General features: G+C 34.1%; 1 protein-coding gene across 1 annotated transcript in view; it reads right to left on the reverse strand.

Annotated features, from left to right (window-relative positions):
• The window catches only part of LOC111056294 (netrin receptor unc-5), an 87,775-nt gene extending 69,876 nt beyond the window's left edge, over positions 1-17,899 (reverse strand). Inside the window, exon 1 of the mRNA XM_022343642.2 lies at positions 16,613-17,899. Coding sequence (XP_022199334.2) covers positions 16,613-16,742 — 130 coding nt within the window. The 5' untranslated portion in view covers positions 16,743-17,899. The remainder of the gene's footprint in view (positions 1-16,612) is intronic.
• Positions 17,900-23,841: the final 5,942 nt, after the last annotated feature.

Here is a 23,841-nt window from a genome sequence, read left to right on the forward strand (position 1 = left end):
ACCTGTTTATCTACCTTCGGAGTGGAGTAACTGTAGTTGCTTTAAAATGTATCCAAAGTTAACTAAAACTCCAAAGTTCATATCCAATCGTAAATCTATTTATTCATCTGTTGCGGTACATGTGAACCTTACCAGATCATACGGACGTAAACGGAAGCTGCAGCGTGTAGCCCACAGTAAATTGGGTTGGAAATTAATTTAAAACTTGCTGCTTGCTTAGCGAGAATCCTTCAATATTTCATGGCCGACTGCCAATTGCTCAGGGGAAATTTGAAACTTTTTCAATTTAACAGCAAAGTGAGGCATAAAACACTCTGTGCCTGAGAGGAGGAGCTCTCGTCGGAGTAAAAAATTAGCAACTTTTCATTGGCGTCAAGTTAGTGGAAAAATGAGGAAAAGCGAATTTTATGGCAATTTTCACGTTTGATGAGGGAGATATTGATTGAAAATTATTGATTTACTTCAGATTTTGAAATCAAATACAATTTTTCCCTGAAGTCTCCAGGTTGGGAAGATTTGATCACAGTACACGAAATAAAATCAAATTTTATTTGTGAAGTTTCATTACAGATAAACAGAATTTAACAACTCTAAGGCCCGGTTGCACAACAGCCGGTTAAACTTCAACAGTGATTAATTCCACGAAAACCCAATCAGAGAAGCCGTCTTTTCAAAAACGCCTTCTCTGATTGGTTCTCGTAGAGTTAATCACGGTTAAAATTTAACCAGATGTTGTGCAACCTATACTAAGTGTTCAGTGAGTGTAATTTCGTATTCAATTTGGTTTTTGAACAATCTCAATAATGAATGTCTTGCTTTTCACTGAAAATTGGTCTCAAATTCAAAAGTCAATGAAAGATAACCTACTTTTTGAACTAGTATGAATCGAAATTCGGGAAAGGAACAGTTTTGGGCTGTGCCTGTTTATCCTTCCCCAAACATTTAGATGAATTGTGTTTCTTGTATCAGTGTTCGATAAATTATTAAAAAATTAAGCACACATGAATATTACAATAATTATATTTCAGTGTTTCCAGAAAAAGTATAATTCTAGGTGGAAATGATTTCAGCCTAGATCAATATTATTTACATTGTTTGCAAAAGTAATGTATAACTTTTTCATATTGTGGCTCGATTAGCATAAGTATGTTACAAAAATGACTATGAATAATGAGTGAATATGAGCATAAATAAAATATAGTAAAATATAGAAAAAAAGATATTGGTGAGTGGCTTATTTGTTCTAAATTTTACTGCTGATAGTTCTAGTTATAGATCTATGTTCTTTTGAGAATCTATGTGACGCTGGTAGTCTCTCATACTGTGCCATTCCTACACTCCCAACAAAACAGTGATAATAGACAGTAGTCAACTGTAATCGAGTTGATTTAACAAGAAATCGGCATGACATTTGGATATAAATTTGATTTGGGATATAAGCTTATGCTATCTTCTCTCTCCGTTATAATATCTTTGTTTTTATGTATATAGTTTCATGTTTTATAAGTATATATAATGAGAGAAACAAAATGTCTCTCAAGAGAAGCACAGAGGCATTAAAAACATTTTATTCAACCTATAAAATCTGAAGCAAGTGATTATCAGCCAATATTCATTCGAAAGAGAATCTGATACCAAGGAATAGTTTGATGAAAAAACTGAATCTGACATTTACCATATAGGGAGTATTCAGGACATCAGACTGCAGTAACCTGTTGATTGCTTCTAAATTATTTTAACACGCGTTTTAAATTCTGGGAGAAGATTGCATCATCATCCTTGCGAGCCTTTACTAGGCCAAGCAGTGAGGACAACTTTTTAACTTTTCATATCAACTACATGACTCTACTTATATCAGATAAGTGAATTATATCTAAATATAAGTGAAATATATAAGATTATCTTCACTTGTATGTTATCAATTTATCATCAACCTGAAGAGTTTGTTCCATCAATTTGTTTGGTTTTCTTTCGATGCAGAATAATAATTGAGCACAGCTTTTTCAGAATCAGCTTAATAGAGCTTACTCTTCAGTTTTTATATCAACTACATGGATTTACTTAAATCGGAGTTGTTATCAATTCGTCATTATCTTGAACATTTTGATTTATTTATTCGTTCAATTTTCTTTGAAGCTTGATATTCTTAGAATTAATACTATTATTTTCTCCAGAATCAGCTCTATAGAACGAAGAGAAAAAATTGATGATTATTACGAGTGATAGCAATTTTACTAATCAATTCATCATCAAATTGAACAGTTTGATTCATTAATTCGTTCAGTTTTCCTCAGATACTTGCTTTTTTCAAAATGATATTTGAGCGTTGCTTATTCAGAATAAGCTCTATAGAAACATAGAGTGAATAATAATTTATTTGATAGTGATGTAATTCAATCACTGGTAGAATAATACAGTGAACACTATGATGATTAATAATTGCAAGTCATATTATTATCAATTATTTTTGATAGCGTTGGAGGGTATCTCGTATAGTTATCAGTATTTATGGAAATATCACATCAATCAAGAACTTATCCTATTATACTTTACATTTTCAAGAGGAAACTAAGGACTCTAAAACCTAGTATCTGGAAACTAATTCTGCACACTATAATGAGGCGCACGTTATAATGGCAGTGAAGAAAGATGGTAGAACAACGTTGCCGATCCTCTTTCTTGTTAATGCCTTCTATAGACGGTAGCTGATACAGGTTTATTAATGTAATAATAACTGTTCATTCTTGATTCAATTAACCAATTATATTTTATTAAGCAATAAATTATAATTATTTAATAATGAATCTACATAACTAAGATGAAATAATCTTATGATTAATCATCAATCCTACATTGTTAATAAAATTTGGCAACAGAGCAAAGCGGGAAAGAGATGACGTTATCCGATTTGTTAAATGATAGACAAGGATAGCAACACCATAGCTAATCAAACCCTGCCATTATAACGTGGACCACACTATATGTATCCTACCCTATAAATAACCACCCATCTCGAATTCTATATCGATGAAAATAGATAGGTATGCTAAATATACGCCCAGATGACAATTTAAAATTTTATCTCTGACATAATCGCTAAACGATATCGTTGTGATTCTCCACAATAGCCAGAAGCTACCATACTGGGATTCAGTTTAAAATGACAGCATTCCTTATGAATTCCTCCATTGGTTCCCATTTAACTGATGTGGGCGGTTTGTAGTGTATCACAACATAGTTAGGATGCAGGTATGTTGGGTATGTATCGTGTATATGCAGGTATATTGTGAGGTAAAAGATCCACCAGCTTTTAATTAATTAAAACCCGACCAGTCGCCTCGATTCGATCCCAAATTGCCGATAACTCTGGTCGCGTTCGTTTTTTACTTGTCTGGTTTTTCTTCTACACTAATTCGGTTGCTTCCTTCTTCTTTTATCTTTGTTTATAGTCTGCTTTTGTTCATCTTACGAAACTTCTTTACATCCTCTCTCCTCATCCTGTACATGATAATTGTTGAATTCTTTGTACATCTCTTCTCTTAGATCCTTTCCAAATGAATGAGTAAATTGTACTTTCCTGAAAATGTAATCAATATCACAAATATAAACTGAACATTCGCATAGAGAAACAATACCATAAGTAGATATCCCATGGTATAGGGCGTTTATGTCGCAACTTTTATTGTTTTTTTTTCTTTTTTTGTGTAGTTGAGAAGTTGATATTGTGGTAATTATTCATATTGAATGAAAAAGACTAAGGAATTGAAAAAACTGAAAAAACACTGACTAAAAATCAGTGTTTTTTTGATAATTTCTTAGTCTTTTTCATTCAATTTTATTGTTATCTCAAGCCTATAGTCCACGTGGTTTTTTCCCGTAAAGCTTTATGACGATGGTAGTCTCTCATATTGTGCCGTTCATACACTCTCACCCGGTCAAAACAGTAAAAATCTACAATAATCGGCTTGAGATAACAGTAAAAGTTGCGACTTAAACGCCCTATACCATGAGATATCTACTTACGCTATTTTTCTCTATGACATTAGCTACATAGTATGTCCTGTTGGATACTGCAACACGATAGATTTATGAATATAGTCTCACGTCAAAAAAATATAATTTCCATAATTGCGACTAAATATTTTGTTGTTTGATCATTTTTCTGCATTATTAAAAAATATCTTGCCACATAGCGGAGGAAGAAAAGGATAGCGATATCTGCTTGGCAGACACAGAAAGCAAATCATTGTTGATCAAATACTGCCATTATAATGTTACTTCACTATAATACTTTAGTACAGTGGTTATTCCCTATTGTAGTCTATTCTTCTTCACCTATGGCAAAAGTAATCTTTCTTCAGTTTTCTTCTGTTTCTGTTGTCAAATTTAATATTCTTTTCCTACCTTGAAAAGTGACGATTCCTGCACTGATTACAGAACGCAAAGATTCACTTTTCCGCTCTAGTGCGGGAAAAAATTTTTCTGATTTCCAGATTTGCAACATGGCAACACAAAATAGTTGGTGGGTTATATGGATGATTAGTGCACAAAAACAAAAATTAAGTTGGTAAAATGACTGTGGTTAGATTTAGATAAGAATCATTTCAATGGCTACCCTACATTTATGATAAAATCCCAATCTAGAAATCCAAAACAAGAATAATGTTCATCTAAATCATAATTAAAAAATCATCATTTACGAATTCTCATCATTAAATAATAAATAATAGTTCTTTTCTATAGATAATTATTATTTCAACTCCAAGAAATGAGAAAAGTAGCAAATATACATTATAAAATTCGAATTTTGGGGTGAATGATTAGCGTTCGATATTCATATAAATAAAAATAATAAAACACATAACAATACTACAATAAATATTCTCTGTTGTCTATGTAATTTTTATAAATATTTTTCAGTTTACTTTGAGCATTTTTCTCGTTAATTTGAGCAAAAGTCTAAATTTCTGAATCGTGTTTCAGTAATTTTTAGCTGGATGAAACAAACTTAGGTACGATTCTTCCCGCTAGGTCGCGCGCTTGACGGTTCAGCCATCTTGCATCTCGGTTCAGCCAATCAGCTGTTGGTGTATATTTTGAATGCGAATTTTTGTCTGTTTTTTCTGATTCTTGAATGAATAAAAATGAGAACTTTGGCTGAGAATTTTCAACTTCGATTGGATTATTAATTTTCAAATGACTTAAAGTTGCTATTAATAACAGCATCACACACACATATATTATGTAAATTCATCTATAATTTTGCTGTATTGTAAGCTATTGTATATAAGTGTATAAGCCAGTATATATTGTAATCTACATAAATAAAGTACTCAATCAATCAATCAATCAATCTAATGATAATTATTGCATTTGAAAGAGATTCTTAACAATTTTGGTAATTTTCTTCTGATATAGCAATAAAGTGTTCGATTTGATTTGAACAAATGCAGTTTCTCATTAATTTTCATATGTATCCTTTATCTATCATTAAAGTGTAGATGGAGATATTCTACCTGTATCCTGTATTTGTATTACATTTGATAATTGGAGATGAAATCGTACTCATCGTTGAACTTATGCGTCTGTAGAGGTAATTTACTCCTAATTGTTAACATTGTTGAGATGGTAAGGATTGTTCGTATTTATCAACGGAATACTGACAATAATTTGAAGTATTGTACTGTAATATGTTAGTTTTTATATAGCTACTACATAAATTCCCGTATTTCTGCATTTCATATGAACTCTGTTCATCTGACGATCTATATTGCATACTTCTGAAGTTCTTCATGTATCTATATCACTAGGAGCATTATATATATATATATATAGTTGATTCAAATGTGGTTCTATAACAGTTTTCTTCCGGTAGCAAAAACAAAAAACGTTGGTTCATTGTACCAAGAGTATATACAGCACCTCAAATATAGATATAACTTGAGACATAGTTTGTATATTGTGTTCCGAAAATAACACCAAAGCTGAGGAACGAATTAGCGTGGGAGTGAGAAAGTAGGAAGATGAGGAATGTTGAAGAAGAGAGAGGAGTTGGAAGTGAGAGAGTGATGAGGATGAAAACAGGATGAAGGATGTATACAGAAGAATGAAGGAGTAGGGAGAGAGATAGAGTAAGATTGATTGATTGAATGATTATTTCCCTTTATTAGGGCGGAGTTAGGACTCCTGGTTCTCTCTGCTGCACAACCCTTGAAGAGAGAGAGAGAGAGAGGGAATGATAGGTGATTGAAGATTTCAATTAATGAGAGAAGTAGGAAGATTTGGGAATCAGAAAGAACTAATAATAACAGTAGAGTGACCTGGCCGTCTCAGGTCTGGTGTCAGAGTTTCCAGGTCGCAACTGATCAATTTCAGGGCCTCTGACATGACCTAACGACTGTTTTATAGGCAGCCGGGACCGACGGTCAACGTATCAATCCAAAAAGAAGTGTAAAGTGAGAAGAGAGAAGAAAGGTTGATGTAGAAGACAATGATAAAGAAGGTAATGATAGAGTGACATACTAAGGCACAAATTATATTATGTCAGAATTCATAATATAGAAGATTATGAAAGAAATTATGTACTCAAATCTATTCTAGAAAAGTCTGTGTGAATAGTCTGGATTTGTATTGGAATGATGATACAAGATTAAATACAATTGAAAGGGAGAAAAGGAATTGAAGGGAGATTGAAAAGGAAGAAGCCAACAGATCTGGTGTGAACCTCCAGGAGTGCTTAGTGAGAAAGAAAAAAATTAATATATGAGTTTAGTGCAGTGATTATGAATGAGCAAATCCAAAAATATAATAATCAACCGAAATTTTCTACGTGAAGTGACTCATATCTACAAGACCAACCACAGAACAGGATTATCCATTCAAGATCCCAGCCAATAGTAGAACAGCCAGAAACTGCTCTAGAAGTGGGAGTCAGTCGACGTCACTCCAATCAGCCAATCACAGGCCAGCTTCAATGTGTTGCAAGATCAGCCAATCGTAAAGCAGCTAGAGAAAGTTCTAGGAGCGTTTGGGAGGGGTCAGTCTACGTAGCTTACAGCCAATCACAGAAAGAAATATTGAATGAAAAAGACTAAGAAATTGTCAAAAAACCACTGATTTGTTGATAATTAGAAAGACAGGTTTCGGTTATTACACCATTGTCAATCTCTGATAAACTCAGATTGACTATCATTGTTTATCAGAGATTGACAATGGTGTAATAACCGAAACCGGTCCTTCTAATTATCAATAAATCAGTGGGTTTTTGACAATTTCTTAGTCTTTTTCATTCAATATGTATAATTACCACAATATCAACTTCTCAACTACACAAAAAAAAAAACAGAAAAAAATCATTGTGACGTGATTTGAAGCAGTTTCACAATATTATAATAGAAATTTTCACCATATTTTGAATGAAATAGGGAGAGATAATATTATCAATATCTTTTGGAAATCTACAAATGAAAATGTATTGGGAGTTGCATATGGTCGAATGCTAATTAATGAATAATTCCCCGTCTGACAAATAATAATTTTTGTATAGTAGTGCTCATCGAATTTCCATCTAGCTGTTTACCCTGTTGTCAATATTTGCAGTAGCAGAAGTCTTCGGGGTGATTTACAGCATTTAATAGGGATTTTCGTTTAATAATAATTATTCTTTTGGAAATGTAATTGTTAATAAAATTTGGGAAAAGAGGAGTTTCATAGAATGAGGCTGCCGTTCATGGAGTTCATGTAAACTTCATGGAGCAAGATTCTCGAAATAATCATCACTTGAGATCCCAATAAATCGAATCTTTCAAGCAATTGATTCAACAACAATGAAAGCCTTATATCACACCATTCTCTCAAACTAAACTTCAAAAGATGGAGCAAGGTTCTCTAAATAATTACTTTCAATTCCCAACGTACTGAATCTTCTCTAACACTTAAATCGTGGGAGATATCCACAGACTATAATTAGATAACAACACTTAAGTCTTTTCAAGTCTTTTCCATCCTTCCTTTCTCTACTATGTCAATCTCTACATCAATATTCAAATCTGTTCCACTAAGGGATCCTAATTACAAGTAGAAAGCCTAAATAAAAAGTTATTTTGAGGCTGATAAAAAAGTGGAAAACAAAGATAAAAAGTGGGGAACAGAAAAAGATAGAGTGAGAGAAGGTAGAAAGAGGGAGTGAGAGATTGAGAGAGAGACAGTTGGAGTGAGAGTGAGATTGAAAGAGAGAGGCAGTTAGAATGAGAGAGAATGATATAGATTAAGAGTGAGAGAAGGAGAGAGATAGATTGAGAGAGAAAGAGAGAGAGATAGATTGAGAGAGAAGAGAGAGAGACAGAAAGAAAGAGTGAGAGAGAGTGATAGAGATAGAGTGAGAGGGAGGGAGGGAGTGATTGATTAGCTGCCTTTATTTTTTACCTATAGTGAGGTCCACGTTATAATGACAGTATTTGATCAACTTTAGTTTTGCTATCCTTGTCTATGATTCGACAAAGCCGGTGTTACTATCCTTTTCTAGATTCACAACGATGCCAATTATGTTTTTGACAGTGTAGAAATATAATTAATTAATGCAGAGAATCGGCATCGCTATTCTTCTATCTTTATCCACTGCCATAATAACGTGGACCTTACTATAGGAGGGCGAAGCTACGGCGCAGCCGGCCCTCTCTTACACTTAACCCTCAGAACTTAAGAATGAGAGAGAGAGAAAAAAGAGTGAGGGAAAGAGTGAGTGAGAGAGAAATAGGTAAAGAAAGAGTGATTGGGTGGGAGACATAGATTAAACAGTGGGAAGCAGTTTCACCACATATCTAGCATGTCAATTAAAAACATCAGGAGACATAATCTGTTAATGACAAGAGTATATTAAATGATATTCATTTGAAACAGTCAGAATTGGTTGAACGGGACGTATAGATGTTATATATAGGGAATACTGTCAGTCTGACGTGAATCTTGCTATAGATAAGGCTAGAAATGTTACCCTACCTAGTTCTGTGACTAGGACTGGTCTTATCTTTCAAATTCTTCCCGATTTTTTCAAGTTTAGGATACTTTTTGAGAATTATATCCGGTGATAGGGTCTCTGAGATAAGTGGGTCGAGTTCTTGTGGGATATACATACTATAATCACATTTTAAATATAGTGTGAGAAGGACTGTACGATGAAATTTATAATATTATAATGGAAAGAATTGGCTTAAACACGTACGGGATAGAAAATTCACGAATGACGCATCATCACGTCTCAACTACTCAACTGATTAACTTGACATTTTGCATAAAGATTATTAATTTACCGAGGATAGTTATAGGCCTATTTGAAATTCTGCAAGATTCTAGTACGTCCAGTTTTCAGTTTGTCGAGGTTTTAATGAGACTTGCGGAAGATGGTTAGTACTAAAAATAAGTTAAAATACAAGATGAAGGGTAATCATCCAAATGTTCATAGGCGTAAAATAATCCAATGAGATGGGACTAGTAATTATACAATTAATTAATATGTTTTGACAGTAAACAGAGTACATATCACTTGGAAAATTGGATGTTGTAAAAATTACAACACGCGACTGCTCATGTGATTGAGTAGGGCGTGACTATCAGAAGGACAAGATGAACCGCGGTGTAAGGAAGTTATACGCGTATTCCTAGAAATCAAAGTAAGATTCAAAATTGAGTTTTTTGTTATATAAATACAAATGATGAGGCCCACGTTTTTTGGCAGTGGAGAAAGATGGAAGAACAGTGTTGCTGATTCTCTGCCTTGTCACTGCCTTCCATATAAGAGATAGCTGATAGCAGTATAGGCTATCTGATATAATATTAACTGTTCATGTAATATTTCCCGGGCTGACATTTCTAATTTTTGAATAGTAGCGCTCATCGAATTTTATCTAGCTGTTTACCCTGTTGTCAATATTTGCAGTAGCAGAAGTCTTCGGGGTGATTTACAGCATTTGATTGGGAATTCCGTTTGATAATAATAAATTCATTCATTAGCGTTTGAATAACTGAAATATTTCAGTTATTTCCATCTGTAAACTGTTGTTCATTCTCGTTTAAAATGAACAATCATAATCTATTAATCAAGAGAATAAATATTCCTATGATTCAATAAAAAATTCTCATGATTGAGATTGAATATTTTGTCAATCAATTATATGTCTACATTGTTGAAAAACTATCTGGCAAAGTTGCGGAGGTAGAAAAGGATAGCGCTATCTGCTTTGTCGAATGATAGACAAGGATCAAATACTGCCTTTATAACGTGGACCTCAGTATAGTTATGAAATTCATTAATAAGCCAACCCTTCATCAGCCCAGAACCAATCTCCAGACAAATTGACGAAAATCAACTCTTCCTTGTATTGATTAGAAGAGTTTTGTTTTTTAATGTCCTGGTGGTTGAGTTGAATATGGTAGATGAGAAGACATTAATCTCAATGCACTGTTGATAAAAACGGAGTTAGAACCCGCATCCTTTACATGCGCATATAAGTGGAGGAAACTGGAAATTTGGACTAAGACAAGGATGATGAATATTGAGTGAGAAAGGGAAATGATTCGTAGGGTGAAAGGGGATAGAAACATGGAAAAAGTGAAAAGAAAATAAAACTTATGAATAAACCCATGGATAAAACCCTTGAATGAAACTCATTTGATGAATGATGAACTCATGTTTTCTCAAATACAATACTTGGACAAATCGTATTTAAGATTTAATTTGGACTTCAATGTAATCTGGTGAACGAGAAATTAATTTAATAAGATAGAAGAAAGTAGAAAATTGAAGATAGAGTACTGTAGGAGAAGAAGAATTGACTACCATAGGAAATAGAAATATACTCTGAAATATCTTAGAAATTATCTGAGTATTTTAATAAGGATTGACTAAATAATTTTTGGTAGCTTCTTATGTGAAATTTGATTTGGAGTACAATTCAACCGATCCCATGGTCTCATTATTGATAGTTATCAAGATATTTCAAAAAATGTGCAAAATAGAGTACACTTCATGGCTTGATTAATGAGCCAATTGTTACTGTTTGAGGTTTAATCAGATTAATTATATTGTTTGAGGGTATTGAAGAATATTCGAAGAATAGTCCAGAGTCAAGAATGAAATTAGAGAAAGAATAACACCTAACTAGTATAGAATAGTTATTTGTGCAACTAGTGCGCAAAGTGACAGTTTGCTGCACCGAATGAAAAGAGGGCGGAATGGCTTCTTGAGTGCAGCAGAGGAACTTTGCGCACGTATTTCACATTTAATTTTTCCTACAGTTACCACTGAATGTGAGAAGTGGTTGATTGAATGATTATGTGTAATCATTCAATCAAATGTGTAGACTAAGAAAATAATTATTAAACTGTATATGATATGAGAAAGTAATTTGTAATATAATAACTATAGATAATTATATTGTTATGCATCTACATAAATTGGCTGAGCTTTGGACATATCAATGTCCATTCTTCGGAAAGAATATTAAAAATATCCTCCCCACTAACTCTCTACCAAAAAGATTGAGGAAGATTAGACGAAGATTATTAGCTGAATTATTATGTAAGCCACCCCGAAGACTTCTGCTACTGCAGATACTGGACATAACTTTATATTTCATGATTCAATAAATCGTTGTAAAATCAACAAACCATTCATCCACAAGATATTACAATGTATGTACTATGTATACGATCATTATTATGTGATATGCTCCTATAAAATGTGACCGTATGTGTCATAAATAGATGAATACATACATAGGCAATTATTAATTCTACATTGTTAAGAGACGATCTGGCAACTGAGCAAAGCGAGAAAGAGATAGCGCTATCCGCTTTGTTGAATGATAGACAAGGATAGCAATACCAGTGCTAATCAAACACTGACATTATAACGTGGACCTGATTTAGTATGAGATTTACTTTAAACTTTGGGCTTTCCTTATTAACCCTAAAAGACACAGTGGGGTGTTTCACACCCCAGGGATTTTTTTTCTGTTTTGCGGTTGACAATATCAAACAGATGGGAATTTTTGCCCAGTCTAAATTCGGTTTGTAGCATTGTCAACTGCTCTCCACCACTTCCAGTCAGTAATAGCATTCTACAAAGTCACCAGCTCATCTTGTTCTTCGTTTGGGGTGTCTAAAACCCCAGAGTGTCTTTTACGTAGGACTTTTATCAAACACTTTTATTACAAAGATTTACTTGTATTGTCACTACGTATGTGGTATGGGATGATGGATCACAGTGGAATAAATGCTATGATTCTCTACAACTTGAGGTTCAAAACAATAAAATGAAGAGACGTGAGTTTTTGATGAAGTTGTCATTGGCAATGATCAAGCCATTCCTTCGAACCAGATTAGGAACTTCAACACTTAGGCGGAACATACGTACTTCTAAAATTATTATAAATATTTTTATGCTTAATCTTTTTCACTTGGAATTTTTTTGTTTAAATTGTATCTGAAGCCTGATAATTTGGAATCCAAAATCACACTTTGCATTGATGGGGCGGAGCTCCTGAAATATTTACAGATGTGGGACTTGTGGCAGTTGATAGAGCTTATCAATGACTATTTTAAGAATAGATTTGATCGAAATCGTTGGAACCGTTTTCGAGAAAATCGCGAAAACCCCTGTTCTTGACAACATTTTCGCCATTTTAGCCGCCATCTTGAATTGAATTTGTTTCGAAATGATTTTTTTCTGTGATTGGCTGAAAGCTACGTAGACTGACCCCTCCCAAATGCTCCTAGATCTTTCTCTAGCTGCTCTACGATTGGCTGATCTTGCAACACATTGAAGCTGGCCTGTGATTGGCTGATTGCAGTGACGTAGACTGACTCCCACCTCTAGAGCAGTTTCTGGCTGTTCTACTATTGGCTGGGATCTTGAATGGATAATCCTGGTCTGTGATTGGTCATGTAGATATGAGTTACTTCACGGTAGATATGAAAATCCCGGTTGATTATTATATTTTTGGATTAGCTCATTAATATTATTTTTTTCACTCTCACTAAGCACTCCTGGAGGTTCACACCAGATCTGTTGGCTTCTTCCTTTTCAATCTCCCTTCAATTCCTTTTCTCCCTTTCAATTGTATTTAATCTTGTATCATCATTCGAATACAAATCCAGACTATTCACACAGACTCTTCTATAGATTTGAGTACATAATTTCTTTCATAATCTTCTATATTATGAAATCTGACATGATATAATTTATCACTTAGTATGTCACTCTATCATTACTTTCTTTATCATTGTCTTCTACATCAAACTTTCTTCTCTCTTCTCACTTTACACTTCTTTTGGGATTGATACGTTGAGCCGTCGGTCCCGGCTGCCTATAAAACAGTCTTTAGGTCATGTCAGAGGCCCTGAAACTGATCAGTTGCGACCTGAAAACTCGGACACCAGACCTGTGACAGCCAGGTCACTCTACTATTATTATTAGTTTTTTCTGATTCCCAAATCTTCCTACTTCTCTCATTAATTGAAATCTCCAAACACCTATCATTCCTCTCTCTCTCTCTCTTCAAGGGTTGTGTGGCAGAGAGGACCAGGAGTCCTAACTCCGCCCTAATGAAGGGAAATAATCAATCAATCAATCTCTCTCTATCTATCTCCCTACTCCTTTATTCTTCTGTATACATCCTTCATCCTGTTTTCATCCTCATCTCTCTCTCACTTTCAACTCCTCTCTCTTCTTCTACATTCCTCATCTTTTCTCATCTTCCTACTTTCTCACTCCCACGCTAATTCGTTCCTCAGCTTTGGGTGTTATTTTCGGACCACAATATACAATCTATGTCTCATGTTATATCTATATTTGAGGTGCTGTATATACTCTTGGTACAATGAACCAACGTTTTTTGTCTTTGCTACCGGAAGAAAACTGTATATATATATATAATGCTCCTAGTGATATAGATACATGAAGAACTTCAGAAGTATGCAATATAGAACATTGGCAATGATCAAGCCATTCCTTCAAACCAGATTAGGAGCTCCAACACTCAGGCAGAACATCGTACGTCTAAAATTAGTATAAATATTGATAAGCAGTGCTTTACTTTTGATTTCTGTAGCCTATGCACTTGGAACAAAACTGATTAAGAAATGATGAAGTATGGCCTAAGTACTTGTTTTTTTTTCATATTTTTCAAAGAAAATGCAAAAGTAAATTGGGGTGTTTAACACCCCAGTGTGTCTACTGTGTTAGCATAAAGTAAGTGTGTCTCTGTAGGGTTAATGACTTGAATGCTCACTATCTATACAATCATTGCTGACGAATTAGAGTGACTGTATTGAAAAAGAGAGCGTTTTTTAGAGCGCTAAAAGATGTTTTAGAAGGCTCTGACAGCTCGCCAATGTATAAATCGTGACCTGCTTGATTGCTAATATCAGGCTCAACTTTGAAGAGCCACCTGGCATGAGGAGGTCCACGTTATAATGGCAGTATTTGATTAACATTGGTGTTGCTATCCTTGTCTATCATTCTCAAAGTGGATAGCTCTATCCTTCTCTAGCTCTGCAACGTCGCCATATCGTTCCTCAACAATGTTAAAAAGTAATCAATTAACAAAATGTTTTCACCTGAATCATGAGAATTTATCATTTAATCATAGAAAAATATTTTTCTTGACAAATAACATAGAATTGATTGTTTCAAACAAGAATTAGTAAATATTACATCAGATATACCGGTATCATCTAGTGGCGAGGCAAAGAATCGACAACACTGCTCTCCTATCTTCCTCTACTGCCATTATAACGTGGACCTCGCTATACACATTTGGTTGATATATAGTGATATAGATTATGGGGAACTTAATGTATATATTCATCAAAATCCTCGTACTATAGTAATAGAGATCTTTGAAATCTGGATGTATATAAATATAGTCATCAAGCTCTTTAGTGGTATATAGATTGATTTCATGTTGTATAATCCCAACGATTTAAAAATATATAGATCGCAATAATGTATAGTAATAACATCTTAAAAAGATTCTATGTATCTAGATGATGGACAGTAATAAAGTTCTTATGGTTTCCAAGTTATATAGATCGAAATAGATATAGTGATACAGTTTGGAATGTATCTGGATCCTTATTAAATATGGAGGTAATCTACGGCGTGGGAGAGGGAGATTAATTCAGGTTTAGATTTAAGAGGAGTCACGAAGTTTGAAATTTGTATCAGTATTTGAGATGAAAGGTTATGAATATGTTATAAATGAGGCCGTGAGAGCAATATACTCTTTTGCGGGAAACGATATATGGAATTATAATGTAATACTGTATAATGGAGAAACAAATTTAAAATGTTATTTTATTAAATTGTTCTGTCAAAGAAATCTTATAGAATGAGTTGAAGAATTTTTATAACTGTCTGTTGAAACGTGGTTCATTTTTGGTAAGAAAAATGAAGAATTATTTCAAATTTTGAAGTCAGTTCAGTCTCGAAAATGTTGGTTGTAGAATTTGGTCATTCCACAAATCAGAGGGAATATAAAATGGAAATATTATAAAGTAATTAATTGAAATATTCAGTACAAAACTCTCTGTTAAAGAACTACAGTATGTTTATGTGAGGTATAGACCTATATAAAATGGATATATTTTTACATTCGAAATTTGGGAAATATTAGATACGATATTCAATGAAAAAGACTAAGAAATTTTCAAAAACCCACAGATTTATTGATACTTAGAAAGACCGGTTTCGGTTATTACACCATTGTCATCCATCTCTGATAAACCCTGTGAATATTCACATTAAATTTCTGTTTATCAGAGATTGACAATGGTGTAATAACCGAAACGGGACTTTCTAAGTATCAATAGGTCTGTGGTTTTTTGACAATTTCTTGGTCTTTTTCATTCAAACTGATGATTTCTTGATATTTTCATGCTGAAATGCTTGGAAAATTGCATTATAGCACGGGAGATTTGGATATTCCTAACAAGTTGATGTTCCACGATAATCTGGGCTGGAATCCTTCTAAAAATTATCCTAATTCTATATTTTTGCGCCTGGATACTTATATATCAAGAAATACTTGGTTTTTCACGATAATTTGCCATGGAAATCTGATGATAATCTAAATTCCATTGAATACTTATCAAGGGAGACATGGATATACTTGTCAAGTGATTTTTCACGATAATTTGCGCTGAAATACCTCTATAAATAATCTAAATTCGATACTTTCTCGCTGAAGTACTTGTATAACCAATTCATTTTGATACAACAGACTGATATATCCTCATCAAGAGTCTTCTTAAAATTAATATTCACTAGAAATCTTTTGGAATTGATCGAAACATCAAATTAGCTGATATGCTTGGTGCAGGGAGACTTGGATACTCCTGTCAAGTGAATTTTCACGATAATTTGTGTTGAAATATCTTTAATGATGATCTAAATTTGATACTTTCTCCCTGGAATACTTGTATCACCATATCATTTCGATACAATAGACTGGAATATCCTTATCGAGAGAGTTTTTTCAATTGATTTTCACTAGAAATCTCTCAAAAATAATTGAAACTAATGAATTTTTTGGAAAAAAATAATGAAACTCACCTTCAAGCGAACTGCAGACAGCTGTCATGAACAGCAAGAGCACCGCTATCCATATCCAATTAGTCAGAGCACTTTTCATTTTTCGCTTATTTCCACAAAAATCACGTAATCCGAAAAAATTGGCCATCATTTTCCACGAAAATTCAACACAAAAACTCACAAATTGAGGCGAAAATTTGCGGAGATAAAATCATCCGCGCACTTTTTCACTGCAACTGATATTATCATTCAACACAAAATAATTCTCGACGAAGTTGTAGCATGATAAGTTGAGATTTCTACAATTTTTCGGCGATAATCAACGAATTTCGAAGGTTTTCGCACTGAATTTATCAATTTTTCAACAATTATCACAAAATTATCGTTGTATTTTGAAGGTTTCACACTGATTTTGTCGAATTTTCAACAATTTTTACTATGAACCTTGATACAGAGTAGGAACACCACTAATTTCGTGAAATTTTCAACGAAAACTCAAATATATTCTTCAAGAAGCATCGAATAATATCGAAGATTTTGGCACTGCTTATCTTGTCAAAAAAAAAAACTTGAAAAATTTCAAATTTTTGATTTTGCCTACACACTTTGTAGTTTTCCAAAAAACTTATTCAACGAAAACTGTACAATTTTCAAGTTTCACCCTTATTTACCAGAAATTTGAAACCGAAAAAATTTGACCACAGTATTTTCTCAATTTATTCTACAAAAATATCTATGATTTCACCAATTTTTCCCAAAGAAAACACACTTTCTCGTTGTCATCTATCTTACATGTGGATTCAACAGAAATTGACCTCTCACGAATTTTCTGGTAAAAATTTGAGATTTATGTTGGGCACACTTCAAATCCACAATTGTTGGTCAATTTATTTTCTAAAAATTCGATGTTAGCACTGATAATTCTCAAGGAACACAAACTTTCTCGTTGTAAACTATTGTGAGGTAAGATGTTGCACACAAATTTACGTTTCTCACTTAGCACGGTAAATCCTCACGTGATTTTGTCACAGACTAGGCAAAACAACCATGTTTTCCGTCGCATTATCGCGACATTTTTATTCGCGTCGCGTTTCGAGCCTCGGGCGCCGATTTTCGAATCCTAACCTCCAAATTTCGTGAGCGAACGATCGCGGAGCTGCATAGAGCTGAAGACAACCTTCCGCCTCGACGGTTGGCGAGTGACTGAAGCTCTGACGGCGCTCTACCCGGCGATTCACCACACCGACTCAGTAGGACGCAATTCGGTGTTCTGCGCAACTCAAAAACGCCGCCGCCGAACCACGGGACATCTGTGAACAGAGAGAGCAAAAGATCGGTTAGAATGAGAGAGTTTGGTAACTGAGGAAGGATACGGTGGAGCAGAGAAAGGACATTTAGATAGAATGAGAGAGGGTGGAAATGAGAATGAGAGAGAAACTGGGGGAACAGGACATGATAATGACCAGAAGAACTGAACATTGTTTTCTACTTTTACTTTTCAATCTTCTTCCAAGGTCAATTCTCACAGAAGTCACGTGTCTAGGGTGCAGAGGATCTAGGGGCGTCAAACTTGTAATAGGTAAATGGATTGGAGTATGTAGGTAATAGAAGAGGTAATGGACAGATTTTTAAATAGAGATCTCCAGAAGAACATTGACAATGCACAAAATCAATGATGAGGTTCTAGGGAAACTATTTGCCAAAAAACTTTAGTGGGATTATCTCTTGTGAGTTTCACATTATTTGTAATAAATTCGGTGTAAATGAACGGCATGGTTGCCAATTCTTCTGATATACTGTTTTTGGTTAGATATGGTAATGAAACACTTGAATATTGTCTAATAATATCATAAGTTTTTGAAAAGTTACATACATGTTCATGTTTATACAACATCTATGGTGTCATAAAATCGTATAAATCATATAAATCGTATGTAATCTCTTCAATAAATTCGTGATATCATTTGACAATATTCAAATGTTTCATTGTTGCAAATTCAATTTTCACACTGGTTTCTACAGCGGAAAAATGTGATTAGTGTTATCACAGTCTATCTGAACTGATGTTGATTATTTATCCTTGTTAATGATGATATCTCAAATATTTACCAAGAAAGAATACTTTTACTTTTACTTCTTTTTCTTCTTTTCTTCTTCGTCTTCTTCCCTTTCTTCTTCTTCTTCTTCTTCTTCTTCTTCTTCCCTTTCTCCTTCTCTTTCTTCTTCTTCTTCTTTCTCCGCCTCCTGCTTCTTCTTCATCACCTTTCTTCTTCTTCTTTTTCTACTATTCCCTATAACAGCTTCTCCCCTACAAAATTTCGCCTCAGCGTGCTACTAACCTTCAAAACCCCTAGTCTTCGATTTCCGACACAAGAAATATTTCTTTCTATTACTCACCCTCTCCCTCACACCCTCTCCCACTCACTCTAACTAACTCACACCATCTCTCTCTCTTACACTCAGAGCCTCACTCTCTCACACAAACCCTCACCCTCTCTCTGTCTTACACTCACCTTTCTCACAGCCTCAATCTCACATACTCTCTCTTTCTCTCACATACATTCAACAACACACTCTCTTCCTCACACCCAATCATTATTTCTCTCTCTATTTCTTTCTCCAGAAGTGCCTTTGCACCCCTCAAAAGGACTCCCGCCCTTACAGAACACATCAAGAGGTCGAGAGGTTCGGCTTTCAGGGTTACAAGGCGCTAACCATAACGAATGCTTGAGAAATTATGTAGGCTCTGCTCTAGGAAGCACAATATATTCGGCTAGAAAAAGAACACACTTTGTTGAAACTGCATCTTGATTCTAGATTTATTCTATATCTATTATATCTACATTATCTATATCTCATCTAATTATATCTATAGATAGATCTATATTTAGATATAATATAAATATAGATATTATATCCATCTATATCTTATTCTATTTTTCAAATTATCCATTAATATCGGGGCACCGAGCTTCGTTCGTTATTTTTTTATTGATAAACAGAACACAATTCTCTAGAATGATCGTGTTTATATTTCACAGTTGGCTGGCTATACGTCATCTTATGAATTTCGGGGATCGATATTTCGATTTTTGCTGCTACTGGTATTTATTCTTCCTACAGATACCCTGAAAAGTGACCATTTCTGTACTGATTGCAGGCCGCAAAGAATCACTTTTCCGCTCAAGTGCGGGAATAGTATATTTCGCACCTAGAGCAGAAAATGAGATTTTTCCAGCTCGAAATCGGTTTTCAAGTCCGAGGCCGTAGGCCGAGGACTAGAAAAGATTGAGAGCCGGAAAAACTTTTTTGCTCATGGTGAGAATTTTCGCCGCTCAGAAAATAAACAATAAATATATGAGAATAATTGTCTATTATAAGCACTTCCGAAAGCAAAAGTGGAAGGTCATAGCTCTAGCAAATCTGAATATCAAGAAATTGTCCAAGTATTTTTATTTTTATTCTGATTTGTCAGTAATTTTGATGTAGTAGTTTTAGTTTTTTGGAAAATAAATATTTATTTATAATTATTATTTAACGAAAATTCCAAATAAATGCTGTAAATCACCCCGAAGACTTCTGCTACTGCAGATATTGACAACAGGGTTAACAGCTAGATGGAAATTCGATGAGAACTACTATCCAAAAATTAGTTGCCAGCCCGGGAATCGAACCCGGTACCTCCCAATTGCCAGTCAGGAATGCTTACCCTTACACCAAACTGACATCTCTGGATAGCAGCGCTCATTTTATACGAAGCCATAGCGGCCAACTAGTTACAGATGGAATCAATTCCATCTGTAAATATTTATTCATTTATTCTTATCATAGTTCGTTCATCGTGACCTTGTAATATTCGAGCCAAACTTCAAGATACTATAAGCAAGAGATGATATCTTATCCGCATCAAAGTCATGTTGTTGGTTCTGAATGCCGTTTGCACAGTTCTAGCTCAAACCAAATATCAATTATTCAAACTGGATATTACATCCATATAATATAAAGTCTCGTTTGGAATGTGCAATTCTGTATTTTTTGGTCGTTTTGAATTTTAAATTGTTTGTTTCGGAGTATAGTTGAAAAATGTAAAAGTAATACTTCACCTATCTACTTTATTTGGACTCTTGTATAAATTGGAATCAGGAACCGTTTTGGGCTTCGATTTTGGTACATTTCTAGATTCAATTAGAAAAAGAAGAAGAAGAAGAAAAAGAAGAAGAAAAAGAAGAAGAAAAAGAAGAAGATGAAGAAGAAGAAGAAGAAGAAGAAGAAAAAAGGCTAGAAAAAGCGCAGACATCCCCCATGAGACCGGTCTCTTCTAATAGAGGTAACACAGTGCAGGACTATTCATTTTTATTTTCTCTTCCTCAACATCCTATCACTCATTCACTCTCTCTCTCTCTCTCTCTCTCTATCTCCCAATAGCAGAAGATACAGAAGAAGAATGAAAAAGATGAGATATGCAGAAGCAGGACATCTAAAAAAAAAGTAGCCCTCAAAATACACATGATTGTATACTAGCTATCCATGTATATACTCCACATAATATACATAATGAACTGTATATATACTCTCCACATATTATTATTATTTATGCTCTTTATTTTCCTACTACCTGAGTGTTGAAGATATACACAAGCAACAGCCCCTGTTGTGATACATGTAGAAGAAGAAAGAGAAGAAGATGGACGAGGAGAAAAAGAAGAAGAATAAGAAGAAGAAGAAGAAGAAGAAGAAGAAGAAGAAGAAGAAGAAGAAGAAGAAGAAGAAGAAGAAGAAGAAGAACACATAGTAGGGGTGCGGACCTCTATTATCAGATATATAGCATATTATTATTTGTATATAAATATAGGGTTTGTGGTCTGTAACTTACTACAACCTGTGGAGGGATTTGAGGGTTGGAGCCGATTGGGTAGCATACCTTCATAATCATGGGTTTATTTTCGAAATAATTGTTTTAGAATTAATTTTTGGAGAGGAGTTTTTGATGGGTGATGAGGCTATGGACCTCACTTCAGTGTGAGAGATATATATAGTAGAACATGTAGTGTATATCTGTATGCATATCTTATATATAATAATGGGTCTTCTTCAAAGCTAATTGTTTTAGATTAATTTTTTTGGTGAAACTTTTTTCTTGGGTGATGCATAAGATGAGAAATAATTGAAAATGATAGACTTATACATAATTAGACAGAGATAGACATAATTGAAAATGGAAGTGGGTGGTTAGGTATATCGAAACCGAGAGAAAATTGAATTACTTTGAATTACTATCACGTCTGTGATTGGTCGAAACTTTCTGACGTACTATAGAGAGACAGCACCTGATTCACAATGAATCGCTATCCTTGTCTATCATTCGACAAAGTAGTTAGCGCTATCTTTCTCTAGTCCCTCAATATTGCCAGATCACTTGTCAACAATGTAGAAATATACTTTATTAGCAGAATATTCATTCAATCATTGACAAATATTTTTTCATGACGAATGGAAAAATATAATTGACTATCGTCAACAAATCATTTATTTATTCATTGGAAAACAAGAATATGAGGAAGCAATATAATTAACTAAGATCAATTTCGCTCCCATTACATTATTAGATTGAAAATAAAGAAAACAAAACAAGGATGAACAGTTTTAATATTGATGCAGTATTCGATATTTAACACTATTTGAGCCAATATAATTTGGACTGTAGTAAAAATTTGAGAAGGGACAGTTTCAAACAGCTGTTCTACGAATGTTTTTGTGATTTTTCTGGCTTCAAATTTATCAAGTTTTTTAATATTTTTCAATTTATTAATGCATTTTCGAGTGTAATAATAATTTGGGTGTAAGTGTACGTCCAGTGCCAACATACCTATTATCAAATTTTTGGTTGGGATCGATTTTAGTATGTTATTTTGAGCACAAAATCACAAAAATTAAACGGCGCTCACTATTGTTTTTTAAATAAACTAAGTTCAAAGTAGCACAATAATTTTACATGCATTTAACCTATGAGTAGAAGCCATTTTGATTATTGAAATCATCAAATTATGATATTCCTAATCTGAGTTTTCCTAACATGAAGCTTTTCCTAAACTAAAGCTTTTCCTAACCTACAGCTTTTCCTAACCTTAGCTATTTATGGTTGCTACTTATAGGTTAAATGCATGTAAAGTTCTGCTACTTTGAGCTTAGTTTATTTTAAAAACAATAGTGAGCGCCGTTTTTTTTTGTGATTTTGTGCTCAAAATAACATATTAAGTTAAATCGATCCCAACCAAAAATTTGATGACAGGTATGTTGGCACTGGACGTGCACTTTAGCCATAATTTGTTTCATCTTTCTGATCAACCGAGATACAAAATTTTTAGTATTATGTATATTTGGACTGTAAATTTTTGTGATCTTTAAAAAAAGTGTTTTCATAACCTCATTTGGACTATTTTTATCAAAATTAGGGAAGAAACAGTTTTGGGTTTATCCTGTTGATTCTCTCCCAATCATTAATTTGATATTGTGATTAAGGAATGTAATAAATGTAATGTAATTTAAATGTAAAGTCAATGTAAATTTCACACTGTAATATTCTAACATTTTCAACTTCTCTTCTCAAATCGATTCCTAATCCAATAACAGAACATTCACAGCTTCTAGCTCGACACAGATGTTAGGAGACTCAGTTTTAAATCCTACAGAAAATTTCATAGGCTCGGTTGCACAAATGCCGGTTAAATTTTAACCGTGATTAATTCCACGAGAGCCAATCAGAGAAGGCATTTTTGAAAAGATGACTTCTGGGAGCAGAGAAGAGAAGAGAGTACCTTCTCTCTTGAAAAGAGAAAGCTCTGGGAGGGGACAGTCTACGTAGCTTTTAGCCAATCACAGAACAGATCCAAAGGTTATTTTGTACTCTTTTCACAATATAATTTGGACTGTAGTGAAAATTTGAGAAGGGACAGTTTTGGGCATAAGCCTGTTGTGCTTCCTCATATAACTGTACATGACTGAATAAAAAAATAAATATAAAAATAGATGAATAAATGAATCCACAGTTTCCAATCTCGACACCAAATCCCAGACGAACGGTACATCTGCTGCCACCGTCTAATTTGCATGTGCATCAATGCATCACCCAGAATGCAGCCAACTGCATCGATGCAACTGCAGAAGTGCATCGCTTGACTGACCACGTGACCAGTGGTGGGGTGGAGGGGTGTTGGGTCACAGCATGTCTCACTGTTTACATGTCGAGTCAA

This window comes from Nilaparvata lugens, chromosome 11, assembly GCF_014356525.2.
Source record: "Nilaparvata lugens isolate BPH chromosome 11, ASM1435652v1, whole genome shotgun sequence".
NCBI classification, from domain to species: domain Eukaryota; kingdom Metazoa; phylum Arthropoda; class Insecta; order Hemiptera; family Delphacidae; genus Nilaparvata; species Nilaparvata lugens.